Source organism: Acipenser ruthenus, chromosome 11, assembly GCF_902713425.1.
Source record: "Acipenser ruthenus chromosome 11, fAciRut3.2 maternal haplotype, whole genome shotgun sequence".
Taxonomy (NCBI): Eukaryota; Metazoa; Chordata; class Actinopteri; order Acipenseriformes; family Acipenseridae; genus Acipenser; species Acipenser ruthenus.
In genome coordinates, this window is record NC_081199.1 from 7,720,624 (window position 1) to 7,742,082 (window position 21,459).

The window sequence follows — 21,459 nt, forward strand, 5'->3', positions numbered from 1 at the left end:
TTTGAAGGCAAAGGGTGGTCACACCAAATATTGATTTGATGTAGATTTTTCTTCTGTTCAAATTTTGTTAATTGATAAATATAAACTATTAACATGTCTATTTTTGAAAGCATTCTTACTTTACAGCATTTTTTCACACCTGCCTAAAACTTTTGCACAGTACTGTATATATGAACATAATTGAGATATTTTATTTAACATCATGTAATCAATCTCACGTTTTTCAATTTTAGTGTATGGAAAAACAACAAAGCAGTATGTAATTCAATATGTTAACATACCATTATTCAGCAGGTATAGTTCATTCTATAGGGTGCTGCAAAACTTTTGACCATAGCTGTACAATGATAAGGGATGCTGGGGAAATTGCTAAGATGTGATAAAGGGGAGCAAAACTGATTTTAAGGAAAAGACCTCATGTGAGGACAGCCTGTTTCGAAGCACACTGTTAGCACCATTAACATGTTAGTGTATGTATTCTGCTCTGTTTAAGGCAGCATGCTCCATTGAGCATCACATGGTTCCCATTGTCCAGAATACAAACAAGAAATTGTTTACTACTCCTGTTTGTAATTCACAGCTCAAATAACTAGCCTGCTACATACAAATTATCCTGTGTTAAAATTCTCCTGGCAGATAAAGAGGACAAGGGCGGGTGCACAGGTCACACAAACAGTTGTCCTTTCCAAGGGGAGGGGAACAAATCTTGAGAAGCACACGGCCAATGCTATCTGTGTACTGCATCGCTTCTAAATCCCCAGCACGCCGGGTGATAAAGAAGTCATGTGACAAGAAGGGCACTCCAGAGGGAAAGTCTGTCCTGAAAGAAGAACTGTTCAGAAACATGATTTTAAGACGGAATGTTGGCCTCAGGATCTTACTCACAAAAATGCTTGAATGAAATCTACAGTTTATCAAAATATAATACCAAAAGTCTATAGGAGACAAGGAGTCTATGGTAAAAGTTTGGAAAAGATTTGGTGCAAATTATGACAGACAGACAGACACACATTTTGAATAACATGTTTTTTTGGGGGGGTTTTTTGCTTTGTTATAACAATTCCTGATGGAAGCATTGCGTATTCAGAGGTGAGCAATATTTTGAGCAACAGCACCAACTAGTGGTCATCATTAGCACTGCTGACAGCCACTCTGCCATAGCAGAGCAAGAACCACAACAAGGACTATCTAGACTCAGGGTCTAATAAATACAGTAGTTATTAATGTAGAACATAAAAATACACAGATTTAAGAAAATTGGATTATATATATTTGTGGCCTCAAAAGAGCTGTGAGAAACATGTCTAATCTCAAAGTACATTTGGTGCAGCGACGTGTAACCATTAACCTGTGCCCCTGCAGCAGCCCTTGAGGATGAATGAAATAGAGCTTCGGGGGTAATTGGTACTTTTACTGATATATTTCTTATAGCACTGTGAATAGGGTCACCATGGGTAGCCAGCACAGCGCAGCACAGACTTGACGAGTCTGTAAGGAATTATAAGTGTTCTGGAGCGATACCTGACCATTCCTCACTGATTCCTGGAAGTCCTCAGTAAAGTTGTCAGAACTGAGACATCAGTCATTTATGTAGGTCTTGTGTAGGGCATTACCTGCAAACCAAGCACCTACTGTACTGTATCATTGTGCCCTCTATGAAAGTTGAGTGTTGTGTGTTATATACGAATGGTTTGATGGTGCAGAAGGAAAACGCTCTGTGCATAAGTGATTAATACCAGCAGCAATAAACTAAGACCCAAGGGATGGTTGGCTATTTAATAATGCAGAGTGTTCATAAAAGATTTGTTCAGATAAGAATGGTGCTGGGGATAGGGGCTGTGTTTAGAACTGAAAAGCTGCGCTTTTAAATACTGGAGCTCAGGATACTGGGGAAGTTTGTTACACAGTTTTCAACACAGGCTTCTAACTTGGAAATGACCAAAGTGTTGCTTAAGAATGCTTTCCTTTTTATTTCATTTAAATGTGTTGGAAGAATATATTGTGGTGGATCGATCTTCTCACTCTTTCAAGGCAAGTGCCTGGCCCAATGGCAAAGATCAGTGACGTTGGCAGACTGCCATGAATGGAACAAGACTGTCCTGCCACCATAGTAAGTGTCTGAGCCCCAGACAAACCATGTTGGTGTTGTGAAGTCTAGTGCAAGTAAGATGATTCTGTGAAGCAGCTTTCCACAGGACCAGCTAAAAAGTCAGACTTATTTTTTATTAGACTTGAAACCAGGAACTAGAAGTATGTGTTAACAATGCCAGGTTGCAGAGGAAGAGGAATTTCACTAATTTGGAGCACTGCTCTTTTAAAATGCAGTTATTATTAATACCATTTCTAGGTGAAACTCAAAACTGGGTCCCAAACAGGAAGAGGAATATGTCTCCCGGAGATTGAAAGAAAGCGAAAGGGAGCACGGTCTTGTAAATTAATTTGTTCATGTTGCGCGATGGTAGCACAGCTGGCCTCATTAACATGCACACAACAAATAATTATAGCTGAATTTTTAGCCTGCACTTGCCTAATGGGCTTGCTGGGTTAATTATGTCAGAGCATAATTACAGAGGCCCAGGGAGACATAATGGCGCGTCCCGCTGAGCAGAGACCAACTAATGATGGTGTATCTCTGACAGGGAGAAGACAGCCCGCCCCATGCACACCTGCTTACCTCTGCGCAATGCAGCCAGGAACACTCGACACACACACACAGGCATCACATCCACATCCTCGGCCCTCTCTCGCTTCTCCGTGACTGTCTTTGCATCATCAGTGCAGGGTAGGTCATTGGGCGCTGTGACAGAGAAGCCATTGCTGTGTTTCTTTTTAAGGACTTACAAAATAGTCGTTTTCACCAGTTATTTTCTTTTCTTTGTTTACATTCCCCTTACTATTTTATGGTGTTTGCCATCACTCTGAGTGGTTCTGCGTTATGTTGCTGAAGTATCCTCAGTGGCACGACTGAACATGTGACAATGCAAACTTTCAACCCTGACAGCTCTTCCTGCTCTACATTTATATACAGTAGTAAGAGAGCAAGCGAGGCTGGCAGAGTTTAAAGGTCGCTTTGTCACATGATTTGAATGCATGTCAGCTGCAAGCAAGTGCAAAGCCACATAAAGGCGGATTCGGAGGAAAATGAGAAGAACTCAAGACTGGAGCAACATAGTGATTCCAAACACCATTCAAATTAGTAAGGGACATCTAATAAGCAATTCAATTGACATTTGAAGTTACTCTTAAAAGTGAAATGAACATTTATATATTGTAATTTGATTCCAGGTAATCAGTTATTCATTTCACAAGGAACAATGCTTTAAGATTTCTTTACACAGTGAACTGCTGCTCAAATACTGTAGGCATAGTGGGTTGGATGGCTTTTTTGTATGTTTAGTAGCCTGTGTTTAGTTAGGATGCCTAGTAGTTAGAGCCTTTTCATCACGTCGCATAGTAACAGAGGGGAAAGAAAGTGTCAAGGGGGAGTAAGCTTGCATCACCGTTGCTACAAATACATGTGGAGGTGGCTTTCACACAAGCCGGTTAGCAAAGCATGCGTGGTGATGAAGTACAGTGCACTGTGAGCTGATCTCTGAGAGAAGCCAAGCCGCGGTGGGGACAATCAATGCAGCTTCCAGTCCTCTCCCTCGCTCCCTTGCTCCCTCGCTCCCCTGCTATCCGCAGGCAGGCACAGCACTGTGAGTGTGTGTGTGTGTGTGTGTGCATGTGTGTGTGTGTGAGTGTGTGTGTGTGTGTGTGTGTGTGTGTGTGTGTGTGCGTGTGTGTGTGAGTGTGTGTGTGTGAGTGTGTGTGTGTGTGTGTGTGTGTGAGTGTGCGTGTGTGTGTGTGTGTGTGTGTGTGTGTGTGTGCGCACTCGCAACGCTGCTGAACTTTCACAAAACATCCTTGTGATGTTGAGAGCGAAGAGCCCCTCGAGAGTCCACAGCATAATCATTTAAATGATCAAATGATCCAGCAGAGACTTGTTAGGAAAGAAACGGACTCTTAGTTGGCCCCAGGGGCTCGGGGGGGAGGCAGATGCATTGCAAAACAGCTCCTCCGTTGTTTTACACAATCTGCTTTTTCTTTTCAAAAGAGGTTCGCAGTCTAACAATGTTTGGGAAAGAGTGCGGTGGGGTCGAGAGCGGGGCATTTGAGATGAAGTTGAGAGGGGGCGGTATTGGTTCAAACAAACTTTATGGCCTGTGGCTTAGCAAAAATGAAATAAGTGTGTGTCACCTCCCAGTTCTATGTCTTCATCTCAGCCAGAAGGTTCAGAAAACCATGGTTAAGCATAGAAAAGTGCAGTATGTTATCCTCACTGTTTTAAATTAAACTGTGGGGTCTATGGTTTGCATGGTAATGCACTGCCAAGACTGGGAAATATGGTGAAGCGTGGTCAGTAACATGGTTAATCGTGGTACAGAGCAGTAAAAGCATAGTAATACGAAAAGCATTGCTAGCTGCAAAATTCCTTTGCAAATATGTTGATGAACTTTTCTTAGGAAAATAGCCGTCCTCCCGCCAGGGTGACCCTTGTTTGTTGAGATTGTGGAAGGCAGGTGGAGGGGCAGGCAAACACAGGCAGAAGGTAATGCCCATCCCAGCAAGGTAATATCAGGGGAGGTCATTGATTTCGACAGGGCTCTGCCTCCTGAACCAGGGCTCTAGCAGTGTCTGTCCCCTGGCCCCCTGACCTCACCCCCTGTGTGTTTACACACAGACCCATCTCCGGTGCTAGAAGCTGCCCACAGTCTGGAGGAGAGGCTGCAGCAGCTGCAGAGCAGCGACCCCGAGAGCCGTGCCCTCAAAGAGATCAGCCGGCACTGGAGGAGACACCTGGAGCACCACAGCAGCCAGGGTGAGCCCCTGCATTACTGTTACACGAGTGATAACCACGGCTTGGAAATCCATGCTCTTACTGCATTTTCACTTGAAACATTAGCGCTGGTCCTCCTTCCCTTGTGCTGCAGATGTGCTTTGCGTGTTTATTTTACTTGTTTAATTATAACACATCTCTGTCGCTTCTTGGTTGACTCCAGTTTGACCAACAACATAGGAAGCGATTGGGCACATTAACATGTTAAACGTTTATAACGCAAGGGCTCCTTTTCTGCTGCCACACATACACAGTCTGGGCTCTGCAGGCACCAGTCCGGTTGTAGATCCCCTCCCTGCCTTGCTGGGTTTCTCAGTGGAGCCGGGGCCCCATGGCAGGTGTTTAATCAACAGCATGGCACCTGCAGATCGATTCCCTGCACTCTGACATTGATCTCTGCCCTGATGGGATTCACTCCTGAACTCAGCGTCTTGTTTTCTCTGCTCGATGTCGCCCCCTGCAGTGGAGACGGAGGAAGGGCTGGTGGCTGAGCCCTCGAAGCCCCACCCCAACAGAAAGGCACTTAGAGCAGGAGAGACCCAGCTGCTGAACAATGAGAGCAAGAAAGAAAAGTACGTGAGTAGCAGAAAAACATGAGCCATACAAAGAAATGCCACTTCGCACTTGGGGTTTCCATGCTGTTAGACAGAATTGCTCACTGAGATTTTATTTTTTACAGCTTAACGGTTAGTGCCTGCTGGGCTGAGTAACACAGAAGCTGCTTTTTTTAATTGAGTTTAAGGTTTAATTAGGCTGTATATTAAGAAATATACCACTGCAGTTACAGTGCGGCCCTGGTACGGTAGCACACTGCCTGGTACAGAGTACATAGCAAGCAGACACCACTATGAAAATATAACGGCTACAGTATAATTCTATCAATAAGAGCACCATAGCACAAAACCATTGCATTGCGACTGCACGGCCATTGAAGGTCATTTGGTAAAGATAGCTAAATCTGGTCCAAATGGCACTTCTGTTTTATACCCATCAGTCTGGCCGATGTTACATTACTAAGGGCTCAGAGTATTGTAAATACTGGTACCTGTGCCTGTGCTCAAACCATGCAGTCTGCAGTATAGAGCTTAGGAATCTATCGCAAGAGGATCCTGAGCCTACAACCTACAAAACAGAGAGTTAGCATTCACGATGATGAGGAGGATGCCTCCTCCGCTGATTTACCAGACTGTTCCGCACTCTTTGATGTGCAGAGGACAGGACTCAGATCAAAACGGCTTCACAGCCCCTCATTTCCATAGCCGTCCTCCAGATCTCTCCAAGACACACACAGCCAGGGCCACGAAGATATATTCAACGTGTGTGTTTGTGTGCGTGTTCGCAGAGGGATCGAAGAAGCACAGATCAGCTTGGCAGCCAGGCTGGGGGAAGCAGAAGAGAAAATCAAGGTCCTTCACTCAGGTGAGTTTCCTGGGGTCACTCTTAGAACCTGCTGAACAGAATGAGTAGCGTGTAAGGCAGGTGGAGCCCACTGCTCCAGTGATAGGGATAGAGACGAAATTCCCAGTGCCATTTACACAATAAAAAAAAAGAAAGTATTCATTTTGCATAGCTAGAAATTAAAACCATACAGGAAACAGCCCTTGAAGTTCCTCAGTTGCTTTTTTATGTTTTGTTATTTTCTGAAAGGAAAAAAAATACACATCAAATAATGTAACACCAAACCGGACATAAGCAACTGAGAAATGTATTTAAGGGCTTGTGAATTGTCTAAAGTCATATTAGTATTAGAATTGTGAATGGTGCTTTTTCTTTTCACCAAAAAATTGTTTGTAATAATTGGAGTGTTTGAGAATGTTATATTTACAGCCAGGCAGACTGTGGCGGAGTGTCCCGCCCCTATTTATTATTATTTGTATTTTTGTTTGCGGCGCGGGTAAAAGCGCCGCGTCTTTTGTTATTATATTTAAAAACCCCGTGAGGATGCATGGCTGATCAGCTACTGATTATTTAACTAGCTGACAGTCATGCATCCTTACCAAACGCGTGCAGACTCTGGCCGGGGGATAATAAGATAATTACCAACTAGTTAAATCCCTCGGCCAGAGTATATAAACCAGCAGCACTCTGCACTCGGGGTTGAGAGTGTAGAGGAGAGTACGGGAGAGCGGAGAGAGAAAAAGCAACATTAACAAAACAATTGCTAAGACGTGCTGGATTTCCCAGCACATCACTTACTTGTTTGTTTGTTCATTCGTTTGGCCCTTGTGCCCTTTTGTTTTGTGTTGTGTTAATTTGTTTAATATTTTGTTTATTAATAAATACGCTTTAACCGCCCAACCATTGTTTTGGTTTCTACTTCCTGGTCCGTGACGTCACCACTGCGAGCCAGACTGTCACATATGGTGTCCTGCGTGGGACAAACAACGCCTCCAACAGCCGGACCAGGATTGAAAAGTGCGTTTTTTTTTGTTTGTTCGTTTTTTTTTTCAAATTAAAAATGGGGAAAAGTAGCCGGAGGAGAAAGCAGCAGCAGCAGCAACAACAGCAGCAGGAGGCGCAGCAACATCAGCCTTACCTTGCCACACTGGATATCTGCCTCACCTGCCTGAAGGGTGAGGAGTGGTGCTTCGCGGTTGGTGAGGTTGGGCACGTGGCACCAGACCAACCCCCTCCATGGCAGGAGAAAGAGGAGCCAGAGCGTCCAGTGAGGGAGGACCTGCATCCTCCAAAGAGGACGAATGCACTCTCCTCTGAAGGAGTCTGGGACTGGCTGGTGGAGCCGGGGAGGGATTATGAGGAAGCCCTCCCTGCAGTGATCAACCTCCTGTGGGCAAGAGATGGGGAGCGCTGGGAGGCCTGGGAACAACAACACCACCCAGCTTCCCTCCCAGACATCGCAGCCATGGTGTTCAACTACCTGGCTGCGGATATGGGAGAGACCCTGCTGCTGCCATCTCCAGCACAAAAGGGAGAGGAGCCATCGCTGCCGTCTCCAGCGCCAGAGGGAGAGGAGCCATCGCTACCGTCTCCACCAGCAGAGGGAGAATGCCTGCTGGTTTCGCCTCCACAGCCTGGGGAGGAGCCCGAACGTCCTACGCCCGAGTGGGAGGAGCCCGAACGTCCTACGCCCGAGTGGGAGGAGCCAGAATGTCCTACGCCCGAGTGGGAGGAGCCCGAACGTCCTACGCCCGAGTGGGAGGAGCCCGAACGTCCTACGCCCGAGTGGGAGGAGCCCGAACGTCCTACGCCCAAGAGGGGGGAGTCGGTGCGTCCACAGCCCAAGAGGGAGGAGTCGGTGCGTCCACAGCCCAAGAGGGAGGAGTCGGCGCGTCCACAGCCCAAAGAGGGGGGAGTCGGTGCGTCCATAGCCCAAGAGGTGGAAGTCTGCGCTTCCACAGCCTTAGGACCCAAGCTGCAGTCCCAAGAGCCAGAAGGGGAGGAGTTACAGGCTCAACCCCCTGAATTTTTCTGGGGGGGAGAAGGGCAGGATGCTGGTGTTCCCCAGCAGCCTCTATTTATGCTGCTGAAGGGAGCACGGCACACACCAGCCCAGCCGCCACAGCAGAGGGAGCCAGCACCGCCACAGCCTCCCTCTGAGTGGCCAGCATCCGCCCCATCGCCTCTGCCTCCACCACCACCAGGAGCAGAGCAGCAGGAGCTGCCTCTGTCTCCACCACCACCAGGAGCAGAGCAGCAGGAGCTGCCTCTGTCTCCACCACCACCAGGAGCAGAGCAGCAGGAGCTGCTTCTGTCTCCACCATCACCAGGAGCAGAGCAGCAAGAGCTGCCTCTGCCTCCGCCACCTCCACCAGCAGAGGGTGAATGCCTGCTGGTTCCACATCCACCGTCGTGGGAGGACTGCTTGCCCCTCCCACCTCCACCAGCAGAGGGTGAATGCCTGCTGGTTCCGCCTCCACCGTCGTGGGAGGACTGCTTGCCCCTCCCACCTCCACCAGCAGAGGATGAATGCCTGCTGGTTCTGCCTCAACCGTCGTGGGAGGACTGCTTGCCCCTCCCACCTCCACCAGCAGAGGATGAATACCTGCTGGTTCCGCCTCAGCCGCCGTGGGAGGACTGCTTGCCACTCCCAGCTCCACCAGCAGAGGGTGAATACCTGCTGGTTCCGTCTCAGCCGCTGTGGGAGGACTGCTTTCCCCTCCCACCTCCACCAGCAGAGGGTGAATACCTGCTGGTTCCACATCCACCGTCATGGGAAGGACTGCTCCTGCCCTGCCTCGCACCACCCAGGGATGCCTGCCTCGCATCGCCTGGGGCTGCCTGTTCCACATCGCCTGGGGTCGCCAGGGATCCTGCTTCGCCTGGGGTCGCCAGGGATCCTGCTTCGCCTGGGGTCGCCAGGGATCCTGCTTTGCCTGGGGTCGCCAGGGATCCTGCTTCGCCTGGGGTCACTACACTGTGGTCGGAGCCCCACGGAGGGGAGCTGCCGGCCATGAAGAAAGGGGGGGAGGTCAGGAGACCAGCTCCCCCAGCCGCACTTTCGCGGCAGGAAATACTGTGGCTGGAGCCCCGTGAAGGGCAGCTGTCAGCCATGAAGAAGGGGGGGGAGGTCAGGAGACCAGCTTCCCCCGCAGCAATTTCGCTGCAGGAGAAAGGGTGGCCAGAGCCCCACGGAGGGGAGCTGTCGGCCATGAAGAAGGGGGGGCAGGTCTGGAGACCACCCCCAAAAATTTTTTGGCCAGAGGAGCTGGCCGGTGCGCGGGCCATTGGAACACTACGGCTGTTTGGGTGGGAGGAGGACATCCCACCGTGGCCGCCACCTTTGGCCCGTTGCTGCCCCTGTTCCTGCGCCGGGACTGCTGACCGGGACTTTGGGGACTAAGGGGGGAGGTGGCCGAAAAGGCCATGTGTGCTGCGCACAAGGGGGGGCATGTGTGGCGGAGTGTCCCGCCCCTATTTATTATTATTTGTATTTTTGTTTGCGGCGCGGGTAAAAGCGCCGCGTCTTTTGTTATTATATTTAAAAACCCCGTGAGGATGCATGGCTGATCAGCTACTGATTATTTAACTAGCTGACAGTCATGCATCCTTACCAAACGCGTGCAGACTCTGGCCGGGGGATAATAAGATAATTACCAACTAGTTAAATCCCTCGGCCAGAGTATATAAACCAGCAGCACTCTGCACTCGGGGTTGAGAGTGTAGAGGAGAGTACGGGAGAGCGGAGAGAGAAAAAGCAACATTAACAAAACAATTGCTAAGACGTGCTGGATTTCCCAGCACATCACTTACTTGTTTGTTTGTTCATTCGTTTGGCCCTTGTGCCCTTTTGTTTTGTGTTGTGTTAATTTGTTTAATATTTTGTTTATTAATAAATACGCTTTAACCGCCCAACCATTGTTTTGGTTTCTACTTCCTGGTCCGTGACGTCACCACTGCGAGCCAGACTGTCACACAGACCTACTAGTGGAAGCCAGATTTTGCTGAAATACAGATTTAAAAAATAAAAATAAAAATAAAAAATGCTTATAGGGTTGTTAAGCATTTTTAACCTCGAGATCATTTTTTAAAACAATGTCACCACCTCTTGGCAAAATAATGTCAATGGTCAATGTTTAAGAAGCAATATCTCAAGCAGAAATAAAAACACAGGCACTGCCCAAAACAGCCTGGTGAACAATGTCAGTGTACAGTAGTACTTATATTCTCAAAACAACCTGAAATAACAAAATAATCAACCAAGAAAAATAAGGCCACTGACCTCCTTTTGCCTCCTCTTCAGCCCTGACAACAACCCAAACAGAGCTCCTGGACCTGAGGCGTAAATATGAGAAAGAAGCAGCTTCAAAGTAAGTGCCTGCTCTGGGCTTCTCAGAGATCCTCACCTATCAGAATCCTTGCAGGGCGTCCCCACTCATTCTCCCAGTCTTATTACTCATGTCAGACAGACAGCTTATTACTCATGGCCAGGAGGAATTGTTTCTGTATTTACTTTCCTTCAGACTCAACAGTTATATTAGGTGTAGCAGTAGCCTGTTGCCATTGTCGGGACTCAAAGTGAAAGCAGTAATCCACATTTAAAGAATGGTGACAAATTCTTGCGCTAGTGCGGTAAGCTATGCTTGTTTTACTATGATTTTTTTTTTTTTGTAATTTATAATAATCAACTTATCCCATATGATGTACCTTGGATTCCCTGGTTGCTGGGATGCAAAGAATTGCTGGTCATTGGATTTCATTCCCTTTGGAAATAAGCGTACAGCACAGGGTTCACATTGTGGCAAGAGGATAAAATCACATGACTTATATGTGGCACAGCAACAGCATGCTGGGAGATGAAGTTCTCTTGCTATGACCTCCAGGTGGAATGTGCATGATGGTATCAGTGTTATAAAACAGTTCTTTGTGTCACCGGGTTTACTGTATATCACATCACAACACTGCTTCAGGTGACAGTTTCCTAACAATGCATGATACAGCGCTTACTCTTTGTTTCGCTATTAAGAACAGTGAATTAGCGGAGAGCTCTTATGCAGTGCAGCATAGTGATTGCACATCAAGCATGACATCTGTATTGTGAATGATGAAATCGTGAAATACGGAATGAGCACTGTACTTCTGCAATAAGGTCCTGAATGCAGGCAGATGTAGCAAACACTGTGTGGTTCAGCAGCTTACTATATATTGTAACACACAGGGGAGAATGGTGTAGTAACACACAGGAGGCAAACTGTCTACTAGAATAAGAAGTTTCTTTGGTTTTACTGGCACCTGTGGCTGTGTGGAGGAGGTGAAGCAGGCACTGGGGCTGAATGGAAATGATGAATGTTGTTCCTTTAGCCGCCTGTCTCCGATCCGCCTGAGGAACAGCAGATCTCAGCATTCCCGGCTTTAGAAGTCCATTTCAAAGTGAATCAGCGCCTTCTATTTTTCCTATCTGATTCTAAAGGCCTGATAATAAGAGCCATTTGTCTGCTTGGACTGGAGGATCGGAGCAGTTAATCAATACAATACATTTCCAAACTACACAAGTTCATTAAATGTGAATGTGACACTTGTTATTTTTCCCCCCGTTGGTCCGATGCCATCTGTTCTCGTGTATTAATACGTTCCTTCTCACCCTTGGCACCTCGCCTATCGCACAGCATGCCAGACATTTCATCTGCTTCGAGCGCCTTGGCAACCCTCTCTCAGCCAAGCTCTGTAGAGGAGCTGTTTCATTCATAGTGAGACATGAGAGAGAGAGAGAGAGGAAGAGGGAGAGGGAGGGGAGAGGGGGGAATGGGAGGGGGAGGGGAGGGAGAAAAAGAGAGGGGGGGAGAGAGAGGGGGGAGGGGGAGGGGAGGGGAGAGGGGGGAGAAGGAGAGGGAGGGGGGAGAGAGAGGGAGGAGAGAGAGTGGGGAGGGGCAGGAGAGAGGGGGGAGAAGGAGAGGGAGGGGGGAGGGAGGGGTGTGGAGGGAGAGAAAGAGAAGGGGAGAGAGTGGGGAGGGGTAGGAGAGAGGGGGAGAAAGAGAGGGAGGGGGGAGAGAGAGCGGGGAGGGGTAGGAGAAAGGGGGGAGAAGGAGAGGGAGGGGGGAGAGAGAGAGGGAGAAGTAGAAAATAAAATGCTCTATAACATGACCTGTGACTGATGTTGTCTCATCGAGTACTTAAGGGATACTGTAGCTTGAACAATCCCTTATGCTTTTAAAAATATATTGTCTACATACAGGATTTAGCAAGGTTACAGTACCTAAAAAGCACATTCTGGAAATATCAGGAAGCTTTTCCTGTAAAATGCTGTCAGTACAACAGAGATAACATTTCTGAGAAATATCAGTCTGGTATTTATTAACCTCATACTACTGCAAGTATGAGTAGATGAATGTCTGTCTGGCTCCCAGAGCAACACATGAAATTAATAAATCTTCAACTATACTTTTATTGCAAAACGTATGATTTACCAAACTACTTTACTGCAGCTGAAACTGGGATTATTGCTCCCAGAACAAGGGAGTACAGCGGAGGCGTCTGTACAGGTGTCTACTTTTTCATGCTACTTATTTTATAGCTGGGACAGCAGTGTCGAAAGGATTTCCATACCCGACACAGCCAGCAGGGGGCACTGTGGAGACCCCATAGCAAGGTCTGGCAGAAATATTATATTTCAGCAACTGCCTGGAAAATAAACCTGCTTTGTATCTTATGTGTTGTAGAGCAAAAGAAGTGGGATTGATCATGACGAATCTGGAGGAAGCAAATCAGGTGAGGAAAGCGGCTAATTGATGATTTGCATAACGATTCCTGTAATCAGGATGCTGTTGTAATTATACTTTATTTTTTCAAGGGCTGGGCAGGTTTAATACGAGTGCCTGTGTAAGGTGGATTCATGGACATGTTTCCCAAAGCAATGGCAAGGTAGTTAGTTACCGAATCACACTGTTTGCTTCTTTCCTGTCATTTTTCCAAGAAGCACTGAGATACATTTTCTTTAAAATAATAATCAATTACCTGGAAGATTGTGACAGGGCAGGTTCTGAAAACAAAGTCACATATTTATCTGACCATTTTTTAAAATGTTATTATTAATATATATTTATTTTATAAACCCAGCAGTGAATTGAAGAAAGTATACACTGCTTATTAGGTCCTGTTTACTGGATTGGGTTTGGCACTGCCCTGGCATGGGGCATGTTTACCCCGGGTTCCATGATCACCAGGAAGTCTGAATAAATGCTGTAGATCACTTAAGCAACATTGATGATCCACCCAACAATGCTGCGTTTGTACCAATTGCAATGAATTGAGGAACAGGAAGGAGACTTCAGGCATCTGCCATGGCCACCACAATCCTGGACCTCAATCCAATTGAGCACATTTGGGATGAACTTGAACAACTAGTCATCATGATCCTCTGCCTATCTCTATACACCAAAAAAACATGAATGGATTAACAACCCTTGAGACACTCTGCAGCGCGTTGCTGGAGTCTGTGTGACATCATGTCAAGGCTATGATCAGGGCTAACCGTGGCTGGCCCAGTCAGATATTAAGTACATGTCCTTATAAAATGTCCAGGCAGTGCTAGCAGCTATCTGAATACAAACAAACAGAACATGTCAGAAAACAACATGCTCGCAATAAAACATTAAGCTTTAAGGTCCCGCGCTGTAGTGAGGGTGAGAAGTCGCTCCTGAACAACATGGTGAATGCTTGTCGTTGCAGAGAACAGAGACGGCACAGAGGGAGGTAGAGAGTTTACGAGAACAGCTTGCGACTGCAAACAGCGCCGTCCACCTGGGCTGTCACACTGCGGAGGAGGCCAGGGGGGTAAGCAGTGACGTGGTTTGTAATTCATTGAGTCCATCTAAGGCACATTCAATAGGGATGGAAATAAGACTCCTCTGCATAGCAGTTTCACCCATTCCAGGTCATACTACCAGCTTGATTTACCACAGTGTATAGATAACAAGCTCAGGTGTGTCTTATTAAACTAATCATAAAACCAGGAATGGATCAAACTGCTATGCAATGGGAGTCTTATTCCCATCCCTGTTTATAATGTACATATAAAATGTGTGAGAACATCAACAAGCCTTGGCTTTCAGAACCCCTCAACTGTACTCTTTCCCACCTGAAGCACAGCTGTTGTGTACTCTAAGAGACACAAGGTCAACTAGACATCTCCATTAGAGAGACTACAGTTATATTAAGTGGGTCAACTGAACGGATTCACTTACCTAGTGAGAAGAAGAGAAAATTGTATTATAGGAGACAACAAAGGATGGTCAGCCGGACAGGTGTGTTAGTATTAGAGAGAACACAATCTTACACCGTAAAAGACAAGGCCATTAGACCTTTAGAAGCAGTGGAAGGGGTCCACCAGACAGATGCATGTCTATCTCTCAGAAGACAGTGACGCACTGTACATCATTAACGCTGGCCCTGCATGTTTTGTTGCTTCTCCTCTTCTCCTCAGGATAAGCGTGAGTCTCGGTGCTCAGGGTCCCGTTTGGAAGCCGCACTGGCAGCTAAAGACAGAGAGATCATCCAATTACTGAAGGACGTCCAGCGTCTGCAAATCACACTGCAGGAACTCCAGGAGAGCTTGGCCAATCAGGTTGCAGGGATGGAACGTCAGCTTGCATACAAGACTGCAGCTATAGAAGTATGTAACCTCAATTGTGAAGAGAATCCAGTATGTGATAGGGTAGCAATGCCTGTGTGGATGTTCTATACCAGCTCAGGGTGTACAGGAAAGCATGGATTTTTTGCTGGAAAATGGAACACAGAAATAGATAATATCACCCAGTTGTGTTCTCGTTTTTGGGTAGCTCACACTTTATGGATCCACAGTTGTAACCCCAGCCCTGGTTTAGACCTGCCTGCCTGTCCGTGCAGGTGTACTAACTCCTGTTTATTCTCTGTCCTGTTCAGAGACTTGAAGCAAAGTTACAAACACAGGTGGATTATGAAGAAATTAAAACAGAGCTCAGGTAAGTGGTATATATAAATGTTCTCAAACGAATTGAATTAACAACAGAGAACTGTCCATTTTAAAAATGCATTCAGACATGTTTTAGATGTGGCTCTATTCACTGAATGCATTTGCCTTAAATACTCTACAGCACAAGACTGGCACTGCTTTATCCATCTAAGTCTCCTTCCCCAGTTCATGAATGTCTTTTTAATGGATATCTTTGGAATAGTTCAGTCCTGTTTAAGATGACAAATAAAAGCACATCAATATTTTCTTTAAAAATAAATATATGAAGAATTATTGGAAATGTAAGGCAGTGCATGATAGATTCTCTTTTTTTAACAGCATACTCAAAGCAATGAAATTCGCTTCAGCAAACAGCAGCTCGTCACAAGTAAGTACATATCTAATTGTGGGTCTCCAAGTGGATGTTCATCTTACCATTCACAGAGCTTATGCAATTGTTCAATCAAAACCTTTATTGTGCATAACTGAGCAAATTAAAGGCATGTTGTAATCTATAATCTCAGTACTGTGAGCTGTAATTCCTCTGCCCATATCACTCTATGTTTGTCTGATCCGAGTCTCTGAATCTTCCGACTGATTGCAGGACACATCAAAAGCTGCAGAGGGTTTGCAGCTCGACAAAGAGGCCTTTCTTCCATCTCAGAAGTACCTGCTTGAGAAAACCAGTCTCTTACAAAGCAATGGTAATGTGGCTTTCTGTAGCTTGTTATTGTAATGCTCTACTTCCATTGAAAGATATTGGAGATACAGCATTGGAACAGATTAATCAAACTCATTACATATTCTTTTGGAACAGGACAATAGAACAGGAATGGCTAAAGTTACAAAACCAACATGCATCCCAGCTTGTTAATTCACTTAAAAATGCTTTGTAACATGAACTGATTTAACCTTTCCCCCAAAACAATCTGTCCCATTTTGTACTGATCTCCCACCAGGATCCTGATTCTACTTTTTTACTGTCTTTCTCAGTTACTGACCCTTTTTCTTCCAGAGGAAAACCATTCTCAAGAGGAGTCCTTGAAGGATTCTCTGGGCACCTCGCTGTCCTACCTGTCCCCCCTGAAATATCCACAGCCCCTTCTAGACGGCCCTCCCTCCCCTGGCTCTGGACCGCCTTTGCTGACCCCTGATCTCCCTCGCCCCTTCTCCGTCTCCCCCTTCTCCGGAGACAAGCTCCCTGTGGACCCTCTCCTCCAGAAGAAGCTGCTCCCCCCGCTCTACAAGAAAGACAGCGTTAGCCTCATGGCCTTCCCCACCTCTCTGTATGCGGCCAAGGCGGCCATCGTGTCAGCCAATCAGAGCCAGGCAATAGCCAGTGGCGAGGCAGGGCCTCCCAGCGACCAATCGGAGAGCGGAAGCTCCACCGCTGGGGACGAAGAGCACCTGGAGACGACGGAGATAGCCTATCAGGTGAAGGAGCAGCTGCTGAAGCACAACATCGGGCAGCGTGTGTTCGGACACTATGTGCTTGGTCTGTCGCAGGGCTCTGTCAGCGAGATCCTCGCCCGGCCCAAACCCTGGAGGAAGCTCACCGTCAAGGGGAAGGAGCCCTTCATCAAGATGAAGCAGTTCCTGTCCGACGAACAGAACATCCTGGCACTGAGGACCATCCAGGTCCGGCAGAGAGGTGAGGAGCCTGCTCCGCTGGAGTGAATCCTAATTGTATATCGCACACAAAAGCACTACACTCTGCCTACACTAGATGGCAGCATCTCTGTAGTCTAGCGCTCAATATGAGTTTGCCATGTTTCTGGATCACTGAATTTCATGACCGTTCCATTTCGCTGTGTTGTGCTGTTCCCTCTGTAATGTACCGTGACACTGACTCCTAGCTGTGAGGAGGAGCCATTGAGCTGTGCAGCAGAACACCCTCTAATGCATTCAAGCTGTTTGAAGGGCTGATAACCTGATCATGTGTGCTCTTTCCCTTTCCCAGGAAGCATAACTCCAAGGATCAGGACCCCGGAAACGGGATCAGATGATGCCATTAAAAACATCCTGGAGCAAGCCAAAAAGGAAATTCAGTCACAGAAAGGGAGTGAGTACCTAAAATATCTAACCCCATTGAGCCTGCTTGCTTAAAACAAATAGTGTGCGTAAACATACTAAATACAGACTCAAAAATATTAATTCTTAATGCATCTTAAAGGAGTACTTACTAGACTCTCAAGCTAATGTCCAACAGTCACTGAAAAAGCATGATTTCTGAAGGGAGGGCGTGTTACCACTAGAGGTGTGCAACTGTACTCTCCAAAACCAAATTCCCGAAACGGGACTTAGGAGTGGTCATTCATCAATCCACCTACAGCCAGTTCCCTGTGTTTGTACCTGCAGGCGATGGCAAGCCCTGCTCCGTAGCCACCTCTGCAAGCAGCAGCAACGGTAGCAGCAGCAGCAGCAGCTCAGATGACACCATCAAGAGCATCCTGGAGCAGGCGCGGCGGGAGATGCAGGCGCAGCACCATGCCCTGCTGGAAATCGAGTCCTTCGGCCGGGGAGCAGTTCCAGCGCCGGAGGGGCAGGGGGAGCCGGGCAAGGTGCTCCCGCTGCCCGCCTACGTCAAACAGGAGGAGGGGGGCGAGCTGCCTGACTCTGTCTGTGGCGGCACCATCTCAGGCAGCAGCCAGACCCCCCTCAGCGTGCTGTCCCCAGCCGCGTTCGTCCAGAATATCATCCGCAAGGTGAAGTCAGAGATTGGGGACGCAGGGACTTACTTCGACCAGCACTGGTCAGCCGAGAGGGGCCCTGTTAGCAGCATGCCCCGTCCCTTCACTTCCGTCTCCCCTTCCCTCTCGTCCTCCTCCTCTTCCGGCTACTCAGCCATGCCCAGGCCCTGGCCCCGCGCCGAGAATGGAGAGAGCCTGCCCAACAGCGAGGAGGCCTCAGCAGCCGAGGAGGACCAGGGCAAGCTGGTGGAGGTGAAGTCCGAGGTGGAGGCTTCTGGCAGCGGGGAGTCGGAGAGCCTGGGCCGCCTGTCCTACTACCCGTCCTACGTGCCTCGCACACTCAAGCCCACCGTGCCCCCGCTCACCCCTGAGCAGTACGAGCTCTACATGTACCGTGAGGTGGACACACTGGAGCTCACGCGGCAGGTCAAAGAGAAGCTGGCTAAGAACGGCATCTGCCAGAGGATCTTCGGCGAGAAGGTAGGGTTTTTTATTCTGACACAGAAGTATACCAGGGCCTGTGAAGTGTGTTCGGTTGTGTTAACAGCCCGTGTTTGTCCCCCTGCTCCCCAGGTGCTGGGACTGTCCCAGGGCAGTGTGAGTGACATGCTCTCCCGACCCAAACCCTGGAGCAAGCTGACCCAAAAAGGCCGTGAGCCCTTCATCCGCATGCAGCTCTGGCTCGTGGATCAGCTGGGCCAGGGACTCGTCCAGTCTGTGAACTACACCCTCGGTACCAGGCTCTTTAATACAGTACTCATCCATTAAGATATAATGTCAAAATCTTAAAGCTGTATCATCCCAATCCGCAGCCTTACATACTATAAGATTTCTTAGTGCCCAATGTTGATTAGAAAAATAACTTGAGAGTGCTTTAGAGGCCTTGGATTATATTACTTTTTGGTTCTAAGTTTGTAAAATTGGAACTAGACAAAACTATACCATGTCCCTCAAACACAAACTGCTTTTGAGGATTGGCTGAATTTACTGTTTTAGACCCATAATAAAATGTGCTGTTCAGTATGTATATATATATATATATATATATATATATATATATATATATATATTCTGTATTGAATTATATCCACTGGGAAGGCAGATATCATCTAAATATATGATATTCCCCATGTTAAATCAGCTGCATATAAACACCACCTGTCTATTTATTCTTCATTGAAGTCTGAATTCTGTCACACAGATAAAAGCCCACTGCAGGCCCGGTCGTCTCCCTCACCCCCTCTCAGCCCTGTGGAGGACCAGCCCAGCCCCCAGGGGGAGCCGATGAGCCTGGCACTGGAGAGCAGCAAGGAGAACCAGCAGCCAGAGACCCAGGCCTCCTCACCCACTCTGCCCAGCCACCTCCCCCACCAGCACCACACCCCGCTGGGCATCCAGGAGCTGGTGGCCATGTCCCCAGAGCTCGACACCTACTCCATTACCAAGAGGGTCAAAGAAGTGCTGACAGACAACAACCTGGGTACTGCTTCTCACAGTGCTGCTTTTATACAAGCAAAGATTATTAGCAAGACAGCTTGAACCCTGGTGAAAATTACAGCTGGAACCTGGAAAGAGATGGGGATTGAGCCCTAGCACAAGTTAACAGCAATTAGATTCATGTAGGACACATGGATTGACACTTAAATGGACTTGTTTTGTTTTTAAACCAGTACAAACAGCTCTTCAGCCAAGTGACTCGAACCGCCTACCTACCAGCTCTGACCAGGATAGACCTGTGATGGGCACTGCTAGGATTTTCATCAGGGCAAACACATGTTCTGTTGGGATTACTATTGCTAGAACGTGGTGGTCTTTTTAAATAAGATTTACTGAGAATACAGTACACAGTTAAGTAGTATTTGCTACTTAAACATAATCTGCTTTGTACTGCCATGCAGAAACCTGTTCTCTTTCCTAACACATTCTATCTGATTACATTCCATGGAAGATATTAACGGAGTGAAAGTCTGTCATAAAGGTCAGAATCCTGGTCTCCAAGTTTAGAAACCATGCCTGCTGTGTTCATAAAGACATTTACTAAGGAGACATCTTTATATTAGTCATAACACTTAAACAAAGCTGGCCCAGAGCGCAACCACTCATTTATCCATCTCCAACCATGCAGTTAATACAGTGCACGGTGCAGGAGCATGAAATGTTATTACAACTAATTGGATCCTGAAAATGATATAGAGGTAGGGACTCGGATCGAAGCCCCGTTACACAGGCATTAATGGCAGGTTTGTGCTGTGTCGTTACAGGGCAGCGGCTCTTTGGAGAGAGCATTCTGGGTCTGACCCAGGGATCAGTCTCTGACCTGCTGTCCAGACCCAAGCCCTGGCACAAGCTGAGCCTCAAGGGGCGTGAGCCCTTCGTCCGCATGCAGCTCTGGCTCAACGACCCACACAACGTGGAGAAACTGCGCGACATGAAGAAGATGGAGAAGAAAGGTACGCCGTCTGTCTGTCTGTCTGTCTTTCCATCTGTCTGTCTGTCTGACTGCTAAAGCTCATTGGGTCTATTCAGTTGATCTGAATGGTGGTAGATCTGAATACAGGGCAGATATCCAACAGTTTCTAGCAGTCTTTTAGTTTATTTATTGGAGATGTATTACTGGTTGTCATACTCCTGTGTCTTTACGCTTCATGGCAGATTTACTAGGCACTTGATTGCTCATTCTGTTTGGTTTTAGTAGTCTCAGGACGTCTTCATTGCAGTGGGTTTATTAGAAAGACTTGAGGCAGGCTATATTATCTTGCTGTTCATTGACCACCCTGACATGCGCTTGTCCTCTCATGCTCTCCAGCCTACCTGAAGCGGCGGTATGGCCTGCTGAGCACAGGCTCCGACAGTGACTCTCCCAGCACTCGCTCAGACTGTGTGAGCCCCTGCCTGGCGCCAAGCGACTTCGGACACTTCAGCCAGTCCAAGAAAGCGCGCGTGGTGCTGGCAGCCGAGGAGAAGGAAGCCCTGAAGAAGGCCTACCTGCTGGAGCCCTACCCCTCCCAGCACACCATCGAGCTGCTGGGCTCTCAGCTCAGCCTCAAGACCAACACCGTCATCAACTGGTTCCACAACTACAGGTGGGCACAGCAGTAGAACTGGTCAACTGGTCAAGAACTGGTCAGCTGTTTTATAGCTTTACAGTAGATAATCTGAAAGCATCATCTAGGAACTGGGGTCAATCAGAAAAAAAACAATTGTTTTTTATATAGTGCCTTTTAAGACTGAGTCTTCACAAAGCGCTTTATTAAAAAAGTATGTTTTGTATAGGGCAGGAATGGAAAAAGGCTCCTATTGCATAGCAGTTTCACCCATTTCAGGTTTTACCACAAGATTGATTAGCCACAGTGAATTCCACAATCTGGGGGCACAGTTACTGTACAGAGGGCTCTGCCACACATTGATTTAAGGCAGACAGCTGAAACTGGCAGCAGGCCAGCACTAGAATATAACGACCTGGAGTATCTGGTGTTCCTAACTTGAACAAACTTGTCTTAATATGT

General features: G+C 47.4%; 1 protein-coding gene across 1 annotated transcript in view; it reads left to right on the forward strand.

Annotated features, from left to right (window-relative positions):
- Positions 1 to 21,459, forward strand: part of LOC131739409 (homeobox protein cut-like 2) — a 103,946-nt gene that overhangs the window by 77,264 nt on the left and 5,223 nt on the right. The window contains exons 5-21 of the mRNA XM_059033222.1: positions 4,724 to 4,861; positions 5,343 to 5,451; positions 6,222 to 6,298; positions 10,581 to 10,647; positions 12,994 to 13,042; positions 14,003 to 14,107; positions 14,757 to 14,945; positions 15,215 to 15,273; positions 15,603 to 15,651; positions 15,868 to 15,967; positions 16,279 to 16,914; positions 17,224 to 17,325; positions 17,622 to 18,433; positions 18,527 to 18,686; positions 19,155 to 19,433; positions 20,215 to 20,403; positions 20,760 to 21,036. Of these exons, the coding sequence (XP_058889205.1) occupies positions 4,724 to 4,861; positions 5,343 to 5,451; positions 6,222 to 6,298; positions 10,581 to 10,647; positions 12,994 to 13,042; positions 14,003 to 14,107; positions 14,757 to 14,945; positions 15,215 to 15,273; positions 15,603 to 15,651; positions 15,868 to 15,967; positions 16,279 to 16,914; positions 17,224 to 17,325; positions 17,622 to 18,433; positions 18,527 to 18,686; positions 19,155 to 19,433; positions 20,215 to 20,403; positions 20,760 to 21,036 (3,397 nt within the window). The remainder of the gene's footprint in view (positions 1 to 4,723; positions 4,862 to 5,342; positions 5,452 to 6,221; positions 6,299 to 10,580; positions 10,648 to 12,993; positions 13,043 to 14,002; positions 14,108 to 14,756; positions 14,946 to 15,214; positions 15,274 to 15,602; positions 15,652 to 15,867; positions 15,968 to 16,278; positions 16,915 to 17,223; positions 17,326 to 17,621; positions 18,434 to 18,526; positions 18,687 to 19,154; positions 19,434 to 20,214; positions 20,404 to 20,759; positions 21,037 to 21,459) is intronic.